Source organism: Cyprinus carpio, chromosome B3 (assembly GCF_018340385.1).
Source record: "Cyprinus carpio isolate SPL01 chromosome B3, ASM1834038v1, whole genome shotgun sequence".
NCBI classification, from domain to species: Eukaryota; Metazoa; Chordata; class Actinopteri; order Cypriniformes; family Cyprinidae; genus Cyprinus; species Cyprinus carpio.
This window is the reverse complement of record NC_056599.1, coordinates 766,453-783,537: the sequence shown is the minus strand read 5'-3', so window position 1 is coordinate 783,537 and position 17,085 is coordinate 766,453. Positions and strand designations below refer to the sequence as shown.

Below are 17,085 nucleotides of genomic sequence, written 5' to 3'. Positions count from 1 at the left end.
TAAATATAATGTAGAAACTTAATATTTTCTGTAAAGCTTCTTTGCAACGATTGGTATCAAGAAAAGCACTATACAAATAAAATTGAATTGAATGTAAAAATGAACACAGCAGTCGTCATTTACTCCTGACATCTGAGCTTTTGAAGACGCAGTGGCTCGATTTTGTTTTTGAAGGGAATGTGCCCCCAATCTACCTAAATGGGTCTATGTTCATGAAATTCATGTGTGATCCAGCTTCACCAACAGAATAAGCAAGTGTAAGGTTTTTATTTTTATTTTTTATGAATCTCTGCAAATCGCCTATCCAAATAATGTGCTAGTTAGCAAGTTCTGCAGCCAAATATGGCTAAAGTTTACAGTCTCGTGAGAGTGGCTGGTCACCCCACTGAAGCAAGAGGCGGGGTGAACACAGCTCATTAGCATTTAAAGGAACATGCACCGAAACCACTCACTGTGAACAGAGCTGTTTTTGACAGGGTAAAAATTGTGTTGTTTTAAACTACAATTGAGAAATTGTAACAAAAGTATGTTATAGACTTTTTATTAAGACCCTAAAGAGTCATATCAACTTGTGGAAAATGGGCATCCGATGACCCCTTTAACATGTGAGTCTCAAGGTATCCTTAACGCACAAAAGACTTTCCACACTGAGAGCAGGTTCAGTTCAGTTCATTTTATTTATTTCCTGAAGGCAATTTGGTTGCAGCAATCAAACATTTAACATAAACAACAAAAGCACAATACAAAAAACACAATCCATTTCCTTCCTAAAAAGTTCTTACCTTAAATTTAAAAACTTTACCACTGAGGGGATAAATGAATGTCTAAACCGATTTGTTTTACTAATAGGGGGTCTATAACGAATGCCAGAAGGGAGAAGGTGGAACTTGTGATACATAGGGTGGGAATCATCTAACAAAATGCTCTGGGCTTTACCCAAAACTTGTATATGATATAACTGAACCGTAGTCATATGCTTCCTCCCCGTTATTTTACTTCCCTGGTTAACAATCATCTCAAGACAATTCTTGTTTTTCACATTTAGAGAATTAAACAAGCACACTAGTGAAAAAAGATAACAGTAACTCAATATAGGATCTGTAGAACATGCACATCAATGTTTTGTCACATTAAATGACCTTAGTTTCCGCAAGCAATACAATCTTTGCTGCCCCCTCTTACACAAAACCTCAGTATTGGGAGAAAATTACAATTTGTTATCCAAAACAGTACCCAAATACTTGTACTGTTAAACACTCTCAATACCTACTCCATTAATGCTTGTTTGCTTATACTAAATAGATTTCCTCCTAGAGTTAAAATCAATAGTCATCTCCTTAGTTTTTAGAAACATTAAATGCACAATATGTACGTTTTTTTTATTAAAATACCCCAAAACAACTAGACCAGTGTTATAGATTTTGCTGACTTGTGTGCTTACATTATCCCAAATGATTCAAAGAATGTTTAAATCCAGAGAAATAAGCAATTTTAACTAGTGACACGGACCGTGTTCATAGTGTCATTGTGTCGTCTGCCAAAGACGTAATGATCCCTTTATGTTGAAAGGCTTTTATGAAGATTGAGTTACCAAATGAACCTTGCAGTGTCCTTTCTGTGTAAAAGTCTTTCTAAACAGAGCAGGTGAAAGGCTTTTACCCAGTATGAATTAACATGTGCCTCTTAAGGTTTGATTTATGTGCAAAACTCTTTCCACACTGAGAGCAGCTGAAAGGCTTTTCTGAAGAGTGAGTTACCAAATGAATATTAAGTTGTCCTTTCTGTGTAAAAGTCTTTCCACACTGAGAGCAGCTGAAAGGCTTTATTCCAGTATGAATTAACATGTGCCTCTTAAGGCTTAATTTATGTGTAAAAGTCTTTCCACACTGAGAGCAGCTGAAAGGCTTTATTCCAGTATGAATTAACATGTGATCCTTAAGGCTTGCTTTATGTCTGAAAGTGTTTCCGCACTGAGAGCAGCTGAAAGACTTTATCCCAGTATGAATTAACATGTGATCCTTTAAGGTTGCTTTCTGTGTAAAACTCTTTCCACACTGAGAGCAGCGGAAAGGTTTCTCTGAAGAGTGAGTTACCAAATGACCATTAAGTTGTCCTTTCCTTGTAAAACTCTTACCACACTGAGGGCAGATGAAATACTTTATTCCAGCATGAATTAACATGTGATTCTTTAAGCTTGTTTTCTGTGTAAAACTCTTTCCACACTGAGCGCAGGTGAAAGGCTTTATGCCAGTATGAATTACCATGTGCTTCTTAAGGCTTGCTTTCTGTGTAAAACACTTTCCACACTGAGAGCAGCTGAAAGCTTTTATTCCAGCATGAATTAACAAGTGCTTCTTAAGGCTTGCTTTCTGTGTAAAACACTTTCCACACTGAGAGCAGCTGAAAGGCTTTATTCCAGCATGAATTAACATGTGATCCTTAAGATTTCTCTTACATATGAAACTCTTTCCACACTGAGAGCAGCTGAAAGGCTTTTTGACTTCTTTTTTTTTAATGCTGCAACTCACAGATTTTTCTCCATTGACATCATGATCTTTCTGATGCTGATATTTCTCCTCCACCTCATTCAGATCTTGTCTTTCTTCTTTCATTTTCATCATGCCTAAAATTAAATCATTATAAAGATGAAAATCAATTGGTACATTTGAAAAATAAGACGTTAAAATATTTGTGTACAGACGAAAACTGTCAAAACGGTCCCTTTTTAACACAGATCCATGAAAATGTCTAAAAACACTGCATTATGCTGCCAGGCCAGTAGATGGCGATGTCACTTTGTAAAGAAACACAACAGATTGACAGCTCCAGCAAACAAGGTTTGTTCTTTTATCGCTTTCTGTAATTTAACAGTAACACATTATATCCATGCCATTAGGAGAAACAATATTTAGTTTGGTCACTAGCTTGATTTACACACACACACAAAACATTGAACACTTTTGAGACAAATACAATAATTACACATCAAAAATCACTGATTACATAACAGACATTAGAATAAACAAGTTTACTTTCATGTTGTGACAATGCTGTCAGGTATATGTAACCCTGGAGCACAAAACCAGTCATAAGGGTAAATTTTTAGAAACTGTGATGTATGCATAGTCTATGTATGCAAAGGACAATATTTGGCCGAGATACTGTTATCTGGAATATATCTGTTATCTGAGGCAGGGCTCTACGGTAGAGTGCAATCTAATTTCTCAATGGTGTGACTAAAAAAAATGGTGCGACCAGCTCTTCAAGGGAAAAAAAAATGGTCTCCGCGACTCTGAAAGTCTCCCTGTGGTTCAACAACAGACACTAGAGCCCTGCATTTCAGCCCGAGCCCAATGGACCCCGACTTTTTTACGTCCCTCGAGTCAGGCTTCGGGATAATTTTCACATCATAGTTCAGACGTGAGCCAGGCCTCTCGCCTGTTTTAGACTTCTCCTTACTTTTATATTTTAGACATCCATCAATTGCCGCACTGGTGGAAACAACATGAGACTGTGCTACCGCGACTGTCAAGAGTGGCTCAACAGTGTTTACTGTCCCGCCGGCAGCAGCGCAGCTGAACAGTTCTCCGTTCAAATACACGCAATAGGCTCAAGCTTGCCGCAAAACACCGGCAAAAGTATTTACCATAAATGTGACAGGGGGAAATAGTAAGAAGATATTTGAATTATTTACCAATAAACTAGTGTTTTCTGAGTCTGTGTCGCAAGGATGAAGTTGCTGATCCTGACTAACCATCTCATTAGACACGTTTTTAGAGAGAAGTGCATCTTTACGGATTATGATTATAATGAAAGAGTTTTTGTTTTGGATTAGTTTTATTTCGTTAAGTAATCATTTAAAGCTTTCTATAGATATATTTATCATGTCTGTGAGGTATGTTTTCACTGATTTTCGGTTCATTTTTGTACTCCTGTTAAAGACGAGAGGCAGAAAGCGCATCGTGTTTGTTTTTTTTTATTTTATAAAAGCACAACGTTTTGTTGATATTGTGAGTGTACACAAATAAAAGACCATTTGCAGTTACGAGTGATGATGATGCAAAAATGACGGCGTATCTACTGAAAAAAATGATTTAGTGATCATGCTGGCGTCTACATGTACTGAAGCGTCTCCGCACAAACTATTGGATATATCGCACATTTTTCTGGGTCTAACGTTTAAACATTGTTATATGCTTGAACTGTTTTATATTTATAGATTTTATTTTAGGCGAGTCGTGATGATTTGAGAAGGCTAAATTGATCAAACATAGGCTCACTGTCTAATGCTGGCTGCTTGGTCGTTACTTTAAAAAAAACTAAAACTTATATTTAACAAACAAAAAATGCCAAAGGTTTTTCTAAAAAAAAACAAAAAAAAAAAAAAAAAAAAAAAAATAACCACTCTACTATTACATACAAAACTGAGCTATTTTAATAGCTGGGACAGTAGTATAAGCTGTTTAGGGACTGTTTCAAATCAGACACTAGAGCATCCCTTCATTCAGACACAGTGGAAGATCTGATAAGAATCAGTGTAGAGGGGCCAAGTCTGGAAGATTTTGCTGCTAGAGAGAGTGTGGCCAGCTGGTTTAGCCAAGGCCAAAGATCAAGAAGACCAAACTACAGGAGTTTGCCATCCGAGGGGCATGTGACTGCAATGGAGTATAGTCCATAAGACATTGAACCATGAGATGTTCAGTTTGAAGCCCTTAAAACACTTAATTTAGATTTTCTTTTTATTTCATTTATCTTGAAATGTTTCAAGTTTAAATTTCAGCTCAGTGAAGGACTTTAAGCACCAACACAACACAGTAAGTTAACTTTCTTGTAGAATTGTGCTTCAAATAAAGAACTTTATGTTGACCAGATTGTTAGTTAATCATTGACAAGTCAATATTGCCTATATGGACAGTGATTTAAAAAAAAAAGTGAACTTGTAAAACTGCGGTGTTAAATGTGATGCGGTTGAAAATTTGGGTGCACCTAACTTTTGTGCTGGTGCACCTAAGAAAAAAAGTTAGGCGCACCAGTGCTACCAGTGCAAAAAGTTAGAAATTGGTCACACTTTAGAGCCCTGACCAGCATGAACAGCATTCCAGCGTCAAAACATACCTAACCAGCATATGCTGTTTTTTTCAGCAGGGTACTAATCAATAATTAAGTCTTGATTTAGGAAATTTACAAAATATCTTCATGCAACATGACCTTTACTTAATATCCTAATAATTTTTGGCATAAAAGTAGTAAGTAATAATAGACAACGGGCCGTTGAGTTATTAGAAAAATAATACACACCCGAGGTGGTGATGTGGTCATGACGCGACACGGAGCTTCACTGTTACACCTCGGGTGTGCATTATTTTTCCATTAATCCAACGGCCCGTCGTCAATTTTTCCGCTTATACTACAGTTACCACACCTCAAGACATCGATCAGATGATATATTTCCCAGGTATTTGACCGTTTTTTGTACTTAAAATGCTATTTTGAGTAGGATTAGTTTCTTCCGCATCTCATCAAACCAAAACATAACTAAATACAAAACAAAATTTAATAGCTAACAAGTGAGGCTTGAACTGTTGATATCAGACAAATGTAGTTAGTGAATAAGTTGTTAGAGAGAGAGAGAGAGACCATGTGAATTACCTCTGAGTCTGTCCATCTCTAAAGTGTTTGGCTAATGTCTGTAACGTTACTAACAGTGAAACTTTAAGTTTATTTTCTTCACGAACGCCCAACATTTTCCCTGAAAATAATTGCACACCATAGAACGTCAGCCAATCAGATTCAAGCATTCAGTGGCCCTGCAGTATAAGAAGTTATAATTTTGACACATACAATGCATTTTTGGCTGTTGCTACAAATATACCAGTGCTACTTATAACTGGTTTTGTGCTCCAGGGTCACATATATCTCACAATAAAACTCTTTGCATTTTTGCAAAGCCTGCTGCAAAACTGTTACTGACTTACAGTGAAATGTACCGAACACGCAAATAATGCTCTTCTGAGACATTCACATGAATTAACCACGGTTCTACAGCGACTTTAAAATGACTTTAAAATGTGGTTTCTACTACTAGCATAAAAACAAATTCAGTCTCTAATGCTCTGAGTTCAACACAGTTTTATGATTACAAAGAGGAAAAATAAAGTCTAAATAAAGTAATAATTAAATCTCCTCAGTGTCAGTTCAGTCACATTTCCAAAAGAACTTTGAAACATGGATTTAAGACATTTTAATGATAGTTAAGGTTTTATTTTTAAATAAAGGACCTGTAGATGTACTAATTAATTAAATATGAACGAAGAATAAACACCAACCTCCTTGTTCCTCGTGTTTTATTCTGCAGGTTTCTGGTTCCTCGTGTTTTATTCTCCAGGTTTCTGGTTCCTCGTGTTTTATTCTACAGGTTTCTGGTTCCTCGTGTTTAATTCTCCAGGTTTCTGTTTGTTCGTGTTTTATTCTGCAATGTTCTGTTTCTTCGTGTTTTATTCTCCAGGTTTCTAGTTCACTCGTGTTCTCTTCACTCTCTTCTTTAACAAACATCATCTTCACAGCAGCAGAAATCAGTTCAGATGATACTCCTCCAGATATTCTTGCTTGATTCAAAACTTAGTCACGACTGTGAGGACAAGAATATTACAGGTATTCATTGATCAGATTCAAAAACTGTATATCTCTACTTACAGAAGCAACATTTCTAACAGTTTGTATTAAACCAGTATCACAACAAAACAACAAAGAGCGGAGTGAAACTAATCTTCTTCCTCTGAGGTTTAATGGTGTTTGTCAAACAAACGTATGTGTTTTAGCGCCACCCGCTGGACTGGAGAGTGAAGCGGCGAGAGGAGGGAAATAATACGGGGAGGTTTGTTTTCCCTTGAGAAAAAAGCCGATCTGCACAAATAAATGAAAAACAATTTATAGACTCACATGGTATTTGATCAACACCAACAGCCTTCGTGAGTGAGGATTGGTAGGGAAAAATGAGAAAAGTCAAATATTTAATCAGTTTCCTAATGGTTATAAGGGCAATTCCGCCATCGAATAGTTGCTATTTGCTTCCAAAATTGTTTGTTTTTAATTTCTTTTCTTGTTTTTTTTTTTTTTTTTTTTTTTTTAAGGGCACCTGCAAAAAACACTTTAGATGGTGTTTGGATATAAATGTGTGTTGACTGTGTGTGAACACAACCACCCTACAATGACAAAAATCCACCCACACCCAATTTTTAAAAAAAAACTTTTTTTATCACCTATAGACAGGAGTGCACATATTTCTTTCAGCCTGGCTCTTATAAGTGAAACTGGAGATTTGGTTTGGTCCTAACACTGCATGTAATGTGACTAAATATAACTTAAATATAACTATAAAACAACGCATTAATAATAATTATTATATTATTGCACTTTTTATTTAGTTTTTTTATTTTTTTATATATATATATATATATATATATATATATATATATATATATAATATATATATATATATATATATATATATATATATATAATACATTGTGATAATACTATTTAAAATAAAAAGGGAATTATAAAAATTATTATTTTTAAACTTAAAAATAAAATGCTAATATTTATTAATACTTCTTTTTTATTATATGAATTTTCATCTTTTTCAAACTTAAAATCAGCATGCTTTTATTTTGGCCAGTTGCCGGCAAGTAAGTATATGTGTTTCCGGGTTTAGTGTCACTGATTGTAGAGCATCAATGAATGAAATGTCAGTTCCCTTTTGATTCGGTCACTCTACATTGCTATGGGTATTACCCTTTTCTCCAAATATTACTGAAGCCTTATTAAATCACACCAGTGAAACTGGCCAATGGTGTTCAAACGTGCGAAATATGAGGTGCCCCCCACTCTATACAAAGCAGCGCTTGTACGTCATCCATTCAGAATCTTTTTCTTCAGTCAACTTTCTACGAGAAGTAAGAAGCTTATCAACAAGACTACTCACCGTGATCTACATGCTGCAGCGGACATGCCTTCTCTTCCCCTGCTGTGTTCCGGTGAGCCAAGGAGGAAAGTGCCACTAGCTTCTGATGCGGATCTGTCAGGGTCAGGTGACGAGCCCGCGCCGGCTCAGTGCCCACACGCACCTCACCCCCCTGCTGCAGGTCCCCTTCTTGTGTGCTTAATGACCACTGTTCTCCGCCCATCGCTCAAGATGAGGTGTCCTTCGGTGCCATGGAGGGCGCTGAAGAGGAGGATGATGCCATTTCAGTGGCAATGTCTGCAAGAGTGGTCTAGAAGCCTGCTGGATTACACTGTGCCCCACGCTCAGTTTGGAGTGGGCGCCTCCTGCCGAGCTGGCCAGAAGCCGTCTGGACGAGTGGTACCTCCAGTCGGATCACGGTCGAAAGGACACGCCGCTCACCAGTCAAGTGCACAAAACTCGGGATCCTCCCTCCTGTCTTCTGTGGACTGCACTGACCAAGTGTTAAACTCCCCACTTTGGAAGAAGCCGTCACTGCCCATCTCTGTCCTTCAGCCGCAGCGAACTGGGGAGTGAACAACGCGTCTCTCCCCTCTAAACCTTGCTGCACCACTGCAAACTTCGGCGGCAAGGCTTTCTCCGTGGCAGGGCAAGCAGCTTAAGCACTGCACGTGATGGCGATACTCCAGGTTTATCAGGCCAAGCTGCTCAACTCTCTGGATGTGGACAGGCTGGACCCTGAAGTGTTCAAAGAGCTCCGACCGCTCCACAGATCTGGCTCTCAGAGCGTCGAAGGTGAAAGCTCGACGATCAGCCGCAACATGGGGAATCTTGAATCTTGTGGCTTACTCTGACTGAGTTAAAGGACTAGAGAGAAAGAAGAAAGAAAAAAAATCAGGTCTATTCGGAGCAGCTGTAGAGACGTTCATGGAGAAACAGTGAAAGGCTATAAGCCACTTCCTGCCAAAGCGCGCCAGTGCAAACCTTCCTGCACGTTCCCATTCCTCCTCAGCGCAGCACGCGGGAAGACCACATCTTCTGCTGCTGTTTGGTATAAACTTGAGCCGGCAGTGAGACCAAGATAGCCTTGGCCGAAGCACAGTCAGGGCCAGAGACCCCACCCTGACAGAGACGGCAGGGCAGTGGCACAGGAATCAACGCCGCATTCCTGATGCTGGCTCTCGGAGGAGGAAATTTGCACCCAGCACAGAAGACGAGCCACTGAAAAAGTCTGCTTGCTCCGCTGTGTGTGTTCACCATGCCCCCTGCTTGTTGCGGGCGGCGAGAGCAATTGTTATGTTTGTGTTTGACTGTTCCACTATGGAGTGCAATAAAGCCGAAAAACATACAAATCTCACCTCAATATCAGAGCAATTCTCCTCCTCTCACTCCCCTCTTCCCCATCACTCATTCTCACACTCATGTGGTATTAAACTCTGCCCAATCTTGGACCTGAGACTGCTGAATCGCGTGCTGTTGAAGCGCTCGTTCAAAATGATTACACATAGACAAATCCTCTCACACATCAGACTGAGAGATAGGTTTATCTCTGTGGATTTAAAGGATGCTTATTTTCACATTCAAGTAGCCCCTCGCCACAGGTGTTTCCTGAGATTTGCATTCGAGGAGATAGCGTACCAATTCATGGTCCTACCCTTCGGTTTATCCCTGCTCCCTCATACATTTACGAAATGCATCGATGCTGCTCTCTCTCTTCTGAAGCAGAGCGGAATGCGCATCCTGAACTATCTCGACGATTGGCTGGTCTTAGCCCAATCAGAGAGCGTGCTGCTCAGCGACAAGCTCAGACTCCTCACTCATCTTCAGAGCTTTAAGGGGCTGACTGTATATGCAAAAGAGCATGCTGGTACCGAGCCACAACATCTCCCTTTTAGGAGTGGAGCTGAATTCAATCGATATGCGAGCGTGTCTGTCGGAGGAGTGCTCACAAAAACTGATCAGCTCTCTCGCAGTCTTAAAGTTAGGGCACTCTCCCCCGCTGAAATGCTTTCAAAGGACACTTGGCCAGGTGGCTGCTGCCTCGACAGTGTGGAAACTAGGGCTCACACATATGCGACCGCTTCAGCTCTGGCTAAAGTGCCAGGTGCCACAGAGCACATGGTGCACGGGCACCTTGCATGTCAAAGTGATGTGCGGCTATTGGGATGAGCTGACCCCTTGACGCGATATGACTCCGTATCGCTGGGATGTTCTTATTGGCCAAGTGATCAGGAGAAAGACAGTTACAACAGATGCATCGAGCACGGACTGGGGAGCCGTATGCAACGGCAGACCAGCCTTCAGGACATGGTCAGAAATGGAGAAGTTGTGGCACATAATATGTCTGGAGCTCCGTGCTGTACACCTAGCGCTCGAGTGCTTTCTCCCAGACATTCTCCACCATCACGTTCTCATCAGGACGGGCAGCTTGACAGTGGTAGCGCCTATAAATTACCAAGCGGGCGTGAGCTCACGGCCGCTGCTGTGGCTGGCGAGAGACCTTCTTCTGTAGGCAGATTGACACCTCTCCATCCAGGCAGTACATGTCCCCAGATGCCTAAATCACGGTGCGGATTTACTGTTGAGGGGCGGGGTAATCCACGGAGAGTGGAGATTACACCCTTTTAAAGTCAGTATGATTTGGAGTGCATTCGGCAGGGTGGAGGTGGATCTCTTTACATCAGCGGTGAACACTCACTGCCCACTGTTTTATTCACTGACACACTGTCCACTGGGAGTGGATGCACTAGCTCACAGCTGACTGAAAGTAAGCAAGTATGCTTTGCCTCCAGTGAAACTTAAGCCTCTCATGCTTTGCAAAATCAGAGAGGAAAGTAAACCTGTTCTGTTAGGAGCACCGAAATGGCCCAATCAGCTGTGGTTCCCAGAACTGGTGGAGATGCTGGTAGCCCCGCCAGCACCAACACCCATCCCATCATACTTCAACTAATCTTTATCTGATGGCGCCACCCTTACCAAAAAGTAGTATACTTCAAATTTATTTTATTAAGTATACTTAAGTAAAGTTCAAGTATATTTTGACTTTTTGTAAGTATAAGTCAAGGATACTTAATTGTCATTATAAGTATATATCTTAGAAGTACATAAAGCCCATTTCTGAGAAGTACATAAAAAGTAAACTAAAAGTATACTTTCCTATTTTTAGTTTAAAATAAGTATACTAATAGCACACTTGAATAAACTTCTTTTTCGTAAGGGCAGAGACGCCATTTCCCATTTGTTTCACCGGTGTTAACTCCGCCCCTGGTGTGTTGCGGCATCGTCTAGTTGCCGCGCCCCCTTGACTTTTATGTGGTTTCGACTAGGTCCTGTAGACCTGAGCTGTGTTTATCAAGAGCACCAATATCATTGGCAATTAAAACCGAGGTTATGTGAGTAACCGAGAGCGTTTTGCATTGTGCTTTGAAAACGGCAGCAGATAGCCTACAATTTTGCTTTTAGTTTTTTTAATAGAAACCAACACCCTACTCACAACAACAGCCTTTTTGAAAATGCACATTCATTCCTGCGCTTTAGGAACAGAAATATAACTGTTTCCCTGGTAACAGAACACAAATCAGTGCTGCACCGGACTTTTGGACTTTGAAACGTGCAGCGTTCATGTTTATTTAATGAAATCATATAGACTTTTGAGGTTTAATCGCCACATTAAGCCTTAACGCAATTCTGGACTTTCCGTACCAAAATTTAAGACCTCTTTGTGACGAGTAGGGCGGGGCCGAGAGCCGTGGGAACGGAGCGAGGCCAGTGGAGTGATTGGTAAATGAGCAACACCTGCTCCACTCACCGGTCTCGAGTCCCACGGAGGAGATAGGGAGGATATAAAAGAGGAGCGACGACAGTGAAGGAGGAGAGAGGACCAGGCCAGGGCTTTATTTTGTGTTTGGTTTTTTATTTGTGCGCGGCAGTCGCACGTGAGGGGCTGTCGCGCTGTTTTGGGTTTATTTTGTCATTAAAGTTTTATTTGAGTTTTTATATTATTACACTGGTGCCGAAACCCGTGAGGAAGGAGGGACGCGCTGCCGAAGATCCCTCGCCACTGGGGTGAATCCGCGGTGCCATCGAGCAGGGTGTAGCAGTCTGGCGCCGTGGACGCTCGAGGCGTTGGGCTGGAGTGAGTTGCCGGGGACGGACGAACTCGTTGCCGGCCGCCCGCGATGTGGAGGGGCGGCTGCCTTCCGTGAGGGAGCGGAGGAGTCGGCGCCGTTCGCCAGGTGGCCGGAGCCTGCTGCCATCTGCCGGAATGGGGAGGAGCAGGGAACGGGGGACTCCTGCCGGCTGCCCGAAAGCGGAGGAGCCGTCACCGCCCACAGCGGAAGAGTTCGCGGAAGAGGGCCGAGCGGCGGCGTGTCTGGGAACTGTTTTTTTTTTTTTTTTCTTCTCCTCTCTCCCCTCTTTCATCTCTGTTGCTCCTCATCCTTCCATCTCCTTTTCTCTCGCCTCGTCTGTCCTTACCCCCAGGGGGGGGGGGGGTTGGAGGGGGGGAGTAGAGCGGAGTCTTGGGAGTACCCCTCGGCCTGCGAGGGGCGAGGGGGGTATTTGACGAGTGGGGCGGGGACGAGAGCCGTGGGAACGGTGCGAGGCCGGTGGAGTGATTGGGAAATGAGTGACACCTGCTCCACTCACCGGTCTCGAGTCCCACGGAGGAGATCGGAAGGATATAAAAGAGGAGCGACGACAGTGAAGGACGAGAGAGGACCAGGCCTGGGCTTTATTTTGTGTTTGGGTTTTGTTTATGCACGGCAGTCGACCGTGAGGGGCTGTCGCGCTGTTTTGGGTTTATTTTGCAATTAAAGTTTTATTTGAATGTTCGCCGGTTCCCGCCTCCTTCTTCCCGTTATTATGGAGTTTTTTATTGTTACACTCTTGAAATCAAATAAAGTCTTTCTTGTACAATTTAAGGTTTTTTAAGGGCCCTCGTGAAACCTGATGATGTATAACTACAACGTTTTGTTGAATTTTGATCATGTTATATAGAATTACAGTTGTATTAAAATATTTGATGACATGACACCTAGGTACTTGCCTAAAAAAGATGGCTTATTTGTTAGCTTATTAGTTCTCTAACTCAAAAAATTTGGAAACTCAATATATATTTGTGATGTGAACTCAAAAGTTAATTCGGGTAAAGCAGAACTCAGTCTAAACAAGTTACTATAAATTATTTAAATCTATTATTTACTCAGTGATTATTACATCTAAACAGCAGACCACAAAATATTTAAACAAAAAATGGGCTTAATTCATGTTATAAAAACAATTCAACATTGTTTTTTTGAGAAGTCACATTTGTATAAGATAGGGCTATAATTTGTAGTCCCTTTCAGAGTATTAAATTAGCAGTATTAACCTGAATTGAATGTTTTCTATTTTGTATTTAATAAATCCATTGATTTGAAATCCCTTTGATTACTGTACATTTTTGACAATACAGACATTAGTTATTTGGTGATTGCATCCATTTCTGATGTATATCTGAAACTTTTTTTAAATACAGTTTTTCCCAAAGATTTAAGTTGTAGTAGCTGAAAAGTATTTAAAATGAAACAGATGTATTGTTGTAGATTAATAGCGCGGGCCCTGTGTGGGCCTAGTGAGGGCTTCCGGGGGGCTAAGTGAGGGCTGCCCATGCAGGGCCAGCGTTAAAGGGCCAACGTTTTGCCAATGAGCAAAGTCTTAGTGGCCCTGCACTGGCAGTCTGCTGGGGGCCCTTAGGCTAGGCTTGTTTGCAGAGTAAACATGCAGAAGTGCACATTCAACCAGGTATCTGTCAAATTTCTGGCTCACGTGATCTAAAAAAAACGGATCTTGCCAGATGCAGCTCACATCAAACAACTATCAATTCTCAGACTCCACACGACTTACCTTCTCTTCATTTGTTGCTCAGATTAATTTCTTTGCACAGTAAATTCTTACTGAACTTTACTACAGAAGTGTAGCCACTGTGTGCTCTTGTGAGAAATGCAATTTGTTTGAATGGAATGCAGAAGTGACAAATGTTTTAAATAGAGTGAAAGCAGTGCTGGTAGAGAGCCCAGTACCCACTCTCTTTAAACCTTCTCTTCCAACTGTTGTTGACTGATGCATCTGACTATGTATGTTGAAAATAATGTTTTTTGAACCTTATTACCACATAAACACATTTCATTACACCAAATACACAAAATAGTGTTCTTTTTTAGCAACTTCATATGACCCCTTTAAATTTAATTGGGTGTGTATTGTCCATCTCAGAAGACCAAAGTGTCTGACATTCTGTAAATCTTACACCGCTCAATGTTATAAGAGAATACGCGGACAAAACCCTCAAGTTTTAAAAGAACACATTCCAGTCAGTTTCAAAAATCTCTCTCCACTTCGCTTTTATTAGTTTTCTTCTATTTTCAAAAGATATTCCTGTCATAAGCACCACAGACACTGATATATGTCTCAAGCACCATTCCAGCTGTTTCCAGTTCCCACTAACCACATTCACTGGTCCAGTATTAAACAAACACACTCCAGACAGCTTCAAAGTTGTCCCTCGTCTGCGCTTCGATTAGTTTTCTCCTATTTTCCACACATGTTCGCATCTTAAGCACTGCAGACACGGATTACTGCATACATACCCCTTTCCACCAGCAGGAACCGGGTGCTGGTTCAGAGCTAGTGCTACAGTGGTTCGGAGTTGGTTCTACTTGCAAGCCCATTAAGAACCGGTTTGCTTTCCCATGGACTAGAGAGCCACCACAGAGTCTTACATCACTAAATATGCCTAATGTTTCCCAGCAACGCTAGCGCGGAAGCGCCAAACACAACATCAACAATGCCGGGAATTATTCCAAAAATTCTATTTATGCTTGGCGTAATTTGTAAAGACGGAGATTTCAAGCGAGAATAGCGGTAAGTAAATGTTAAATAACACATTTTTATTTTTAACATCGAACAATAAGATGTCAACATTAGCGTCAGCATGTACCCTCCTAGCATCGTCTTTGCTGATAATCAAGCACATTGCAGTTAATTTTTTTTTTCTAAATGTTGGGGATTGCCCCACTGAATGCTGGTTAATAGTTATTGACCGCTGCAGAACTCTTGTCAAGGAGTCAGAGTCATCATATTACTTTTGATGGTTTATTGCACAAGATTTGACCTAACACACGTTAGTGTATTTGAGGTAGTTTCTGAAATAAATAAAACAACAGATATAAATATTCATTGTTCAACTATAACCAATAACTTAGCATATTGCAAATTCTATAATAAACAACTTTGTCAAGTGCACTGATATATAGAATATAAACTGAGAAATGTATTAGCAATATATCTGTGAGAATAATCTGCTTAGTAAGATTACTTAAACAATGAAATATAAGATATACAAAGAAATGAGAATGTATCATTAATACAGAAGTTAGTAATAATAGGTATTATCACCATAAAAAATGTTACACTTAAATGTAATAAAGTTGTAAACACGAACAATGCACGCTGCGATGCTAGCGCGCTAAACCGCTCGTTAAACAGGATCAAATTACACTCAGAAAGATCGCTAAACATCAATAACATCATAAACACTGTTAAAGTTAACACGATTGTGGTACACTGTAATAATCTAGGTAATTAACAATATACATTGAAGTAACTTACTTTATCACACACTTTCTCTTGCACATAAACGCTGCACCTGAGTGAGAGCACGCGGTGTGTGACTGCCGTGCTGAAGTAACAGTGAATAAGCAGTCGCGCTAAAACCATACATACTGTGAATACTGCACTACGTTATTTACGCAAGTCATTACTGAAACATAACGCAGATCGCAACTCTTGAACTTGAAAGGAAAGAATTCACAACAGCCGCCCCCACATTTGAGCAGCAAATGGGTAATAAAGGGAATTCTATAAATGTCTTTGGTATTACCTTCTAAAGCAGGTAACTCTATCAGGCGGGCAACTGGTCTGATGTAAACTTTGCCATTAACGACAACTTCAGCAGTCCGCACACATCCATCACTACTGGGCAATGTCTTTTGAACTCTGCCTACGGGCCACTGAGCTCTTGGGAGTTGCGGATCTACAATCAGTACGACAGAGTCAACTTCCAGGTTCTTTGAAGCTTTATGCCACTTCTGTCGGGTCTGGAGCGTAGGCAAGTAGTTTCTAGTGAAGTGTATCCAGAACTGGTCCACCATGTTCTGACAGTGCTGCCATCGCCGCCGCCCCATGTCTCCTGGAGCGTATGCCACCTGAGGCAGTGATGCATCGCCGCCCCATAAGGAGAATATTAGGAGTAATTGGATCCATGTCAGCAACATCTGTTGAGGCATATCCTAATGGTTTTGAATTGACGATCCCTTCTACTTCCACTAGGACTGTAGACAGAACATCTTCTGTGACAGCTTGGTTTCCGACAGACACCTGGAGAGCATTCTTTATGGAACGGACTTCACGCTCCCATATTCCGCCAAAGTGTGGAGCACTGGGTGGATTGAACATGAAGCTAATTTGATAGTCTGAAAGCTGAACTTCGAGTTCAGGCTCCATAATTGAGAAAGCTTCCCGTAATTCTCTGTCAGCTCCCCTAAAAACCGTCCCACAACAAGAACAGATCTCATGTGGTTTACCTCTTCTGGCTATGAACCGGCGGAGCGCAAGAAGGAAGGCATCTACGTCCATTGAATTGAGGAGCTCAATGTGTACTGCCTTAGTTGTAAGACATTTGAAGATTAGTCCCCAGCGTTTCTCATTTCGTCTCCCTATTTTGACCAGGTATGGGCCAAAGCATCGACACCAGTTGAGTGGAAAGGTGGACAGAGCAGTCTGAGGCGTTCTGGTGGCAAATCTGCCATTTGTGGAATCTTTGGCTGAGCTCTCCATCGCTGACAGGATAGACAGTGTAGCTGATGGTACTTTATGGCATGACGCCCTCTGAGAATCCAGTACTGTCTCCTTATTTCAGCGTAGACTCTTTCTGCTCCTGGGTGTAACAGACGCTCATCAAATTCTTTGATAAGAAGCTTTGTTACTGCGTGTCTTGGGTCCAGCACAATGGGGTGGATTTGTTCTGGGTCTGAGTTTGCTAGCCTTCTTAATCGGCCTCCAGCTCTTATCATGTTTTTCAG

General features: G+C 41.1%; 1 protein-coding gene across 1 annotated transcript; it reads right to left on the bottom strand.

Annotated features, from left to right (window-relative positions):
• Nucleotides 1-653: 653 nt before the first annotated feature.
• On the bottom strand, nt 654-6,381 carry LOC122136425 (gastrula zinc finger protein XlCGF8.2DB-like). Its single transcript, XM_042719391.1, has 2 exons — nt 6,327-6,381; nt 654-2,623 (listed from the first exon to the last, which is right to left on the bottom strand). Exon 2 carries the CDS (start codon nt 2,619-2,621, stop codon nt 1,656-1,658), a length of 966 nt encoding a protein of 321 aa, XP_042575325.1. The 5' UTR covers nt 2,622-2,623; nt 6,327-6,381; the 3' UTR covers nt 654-1,655.
• Between the last annotated feature and the right edge of the window lie 10,704 nt (nt 6,382-17,085).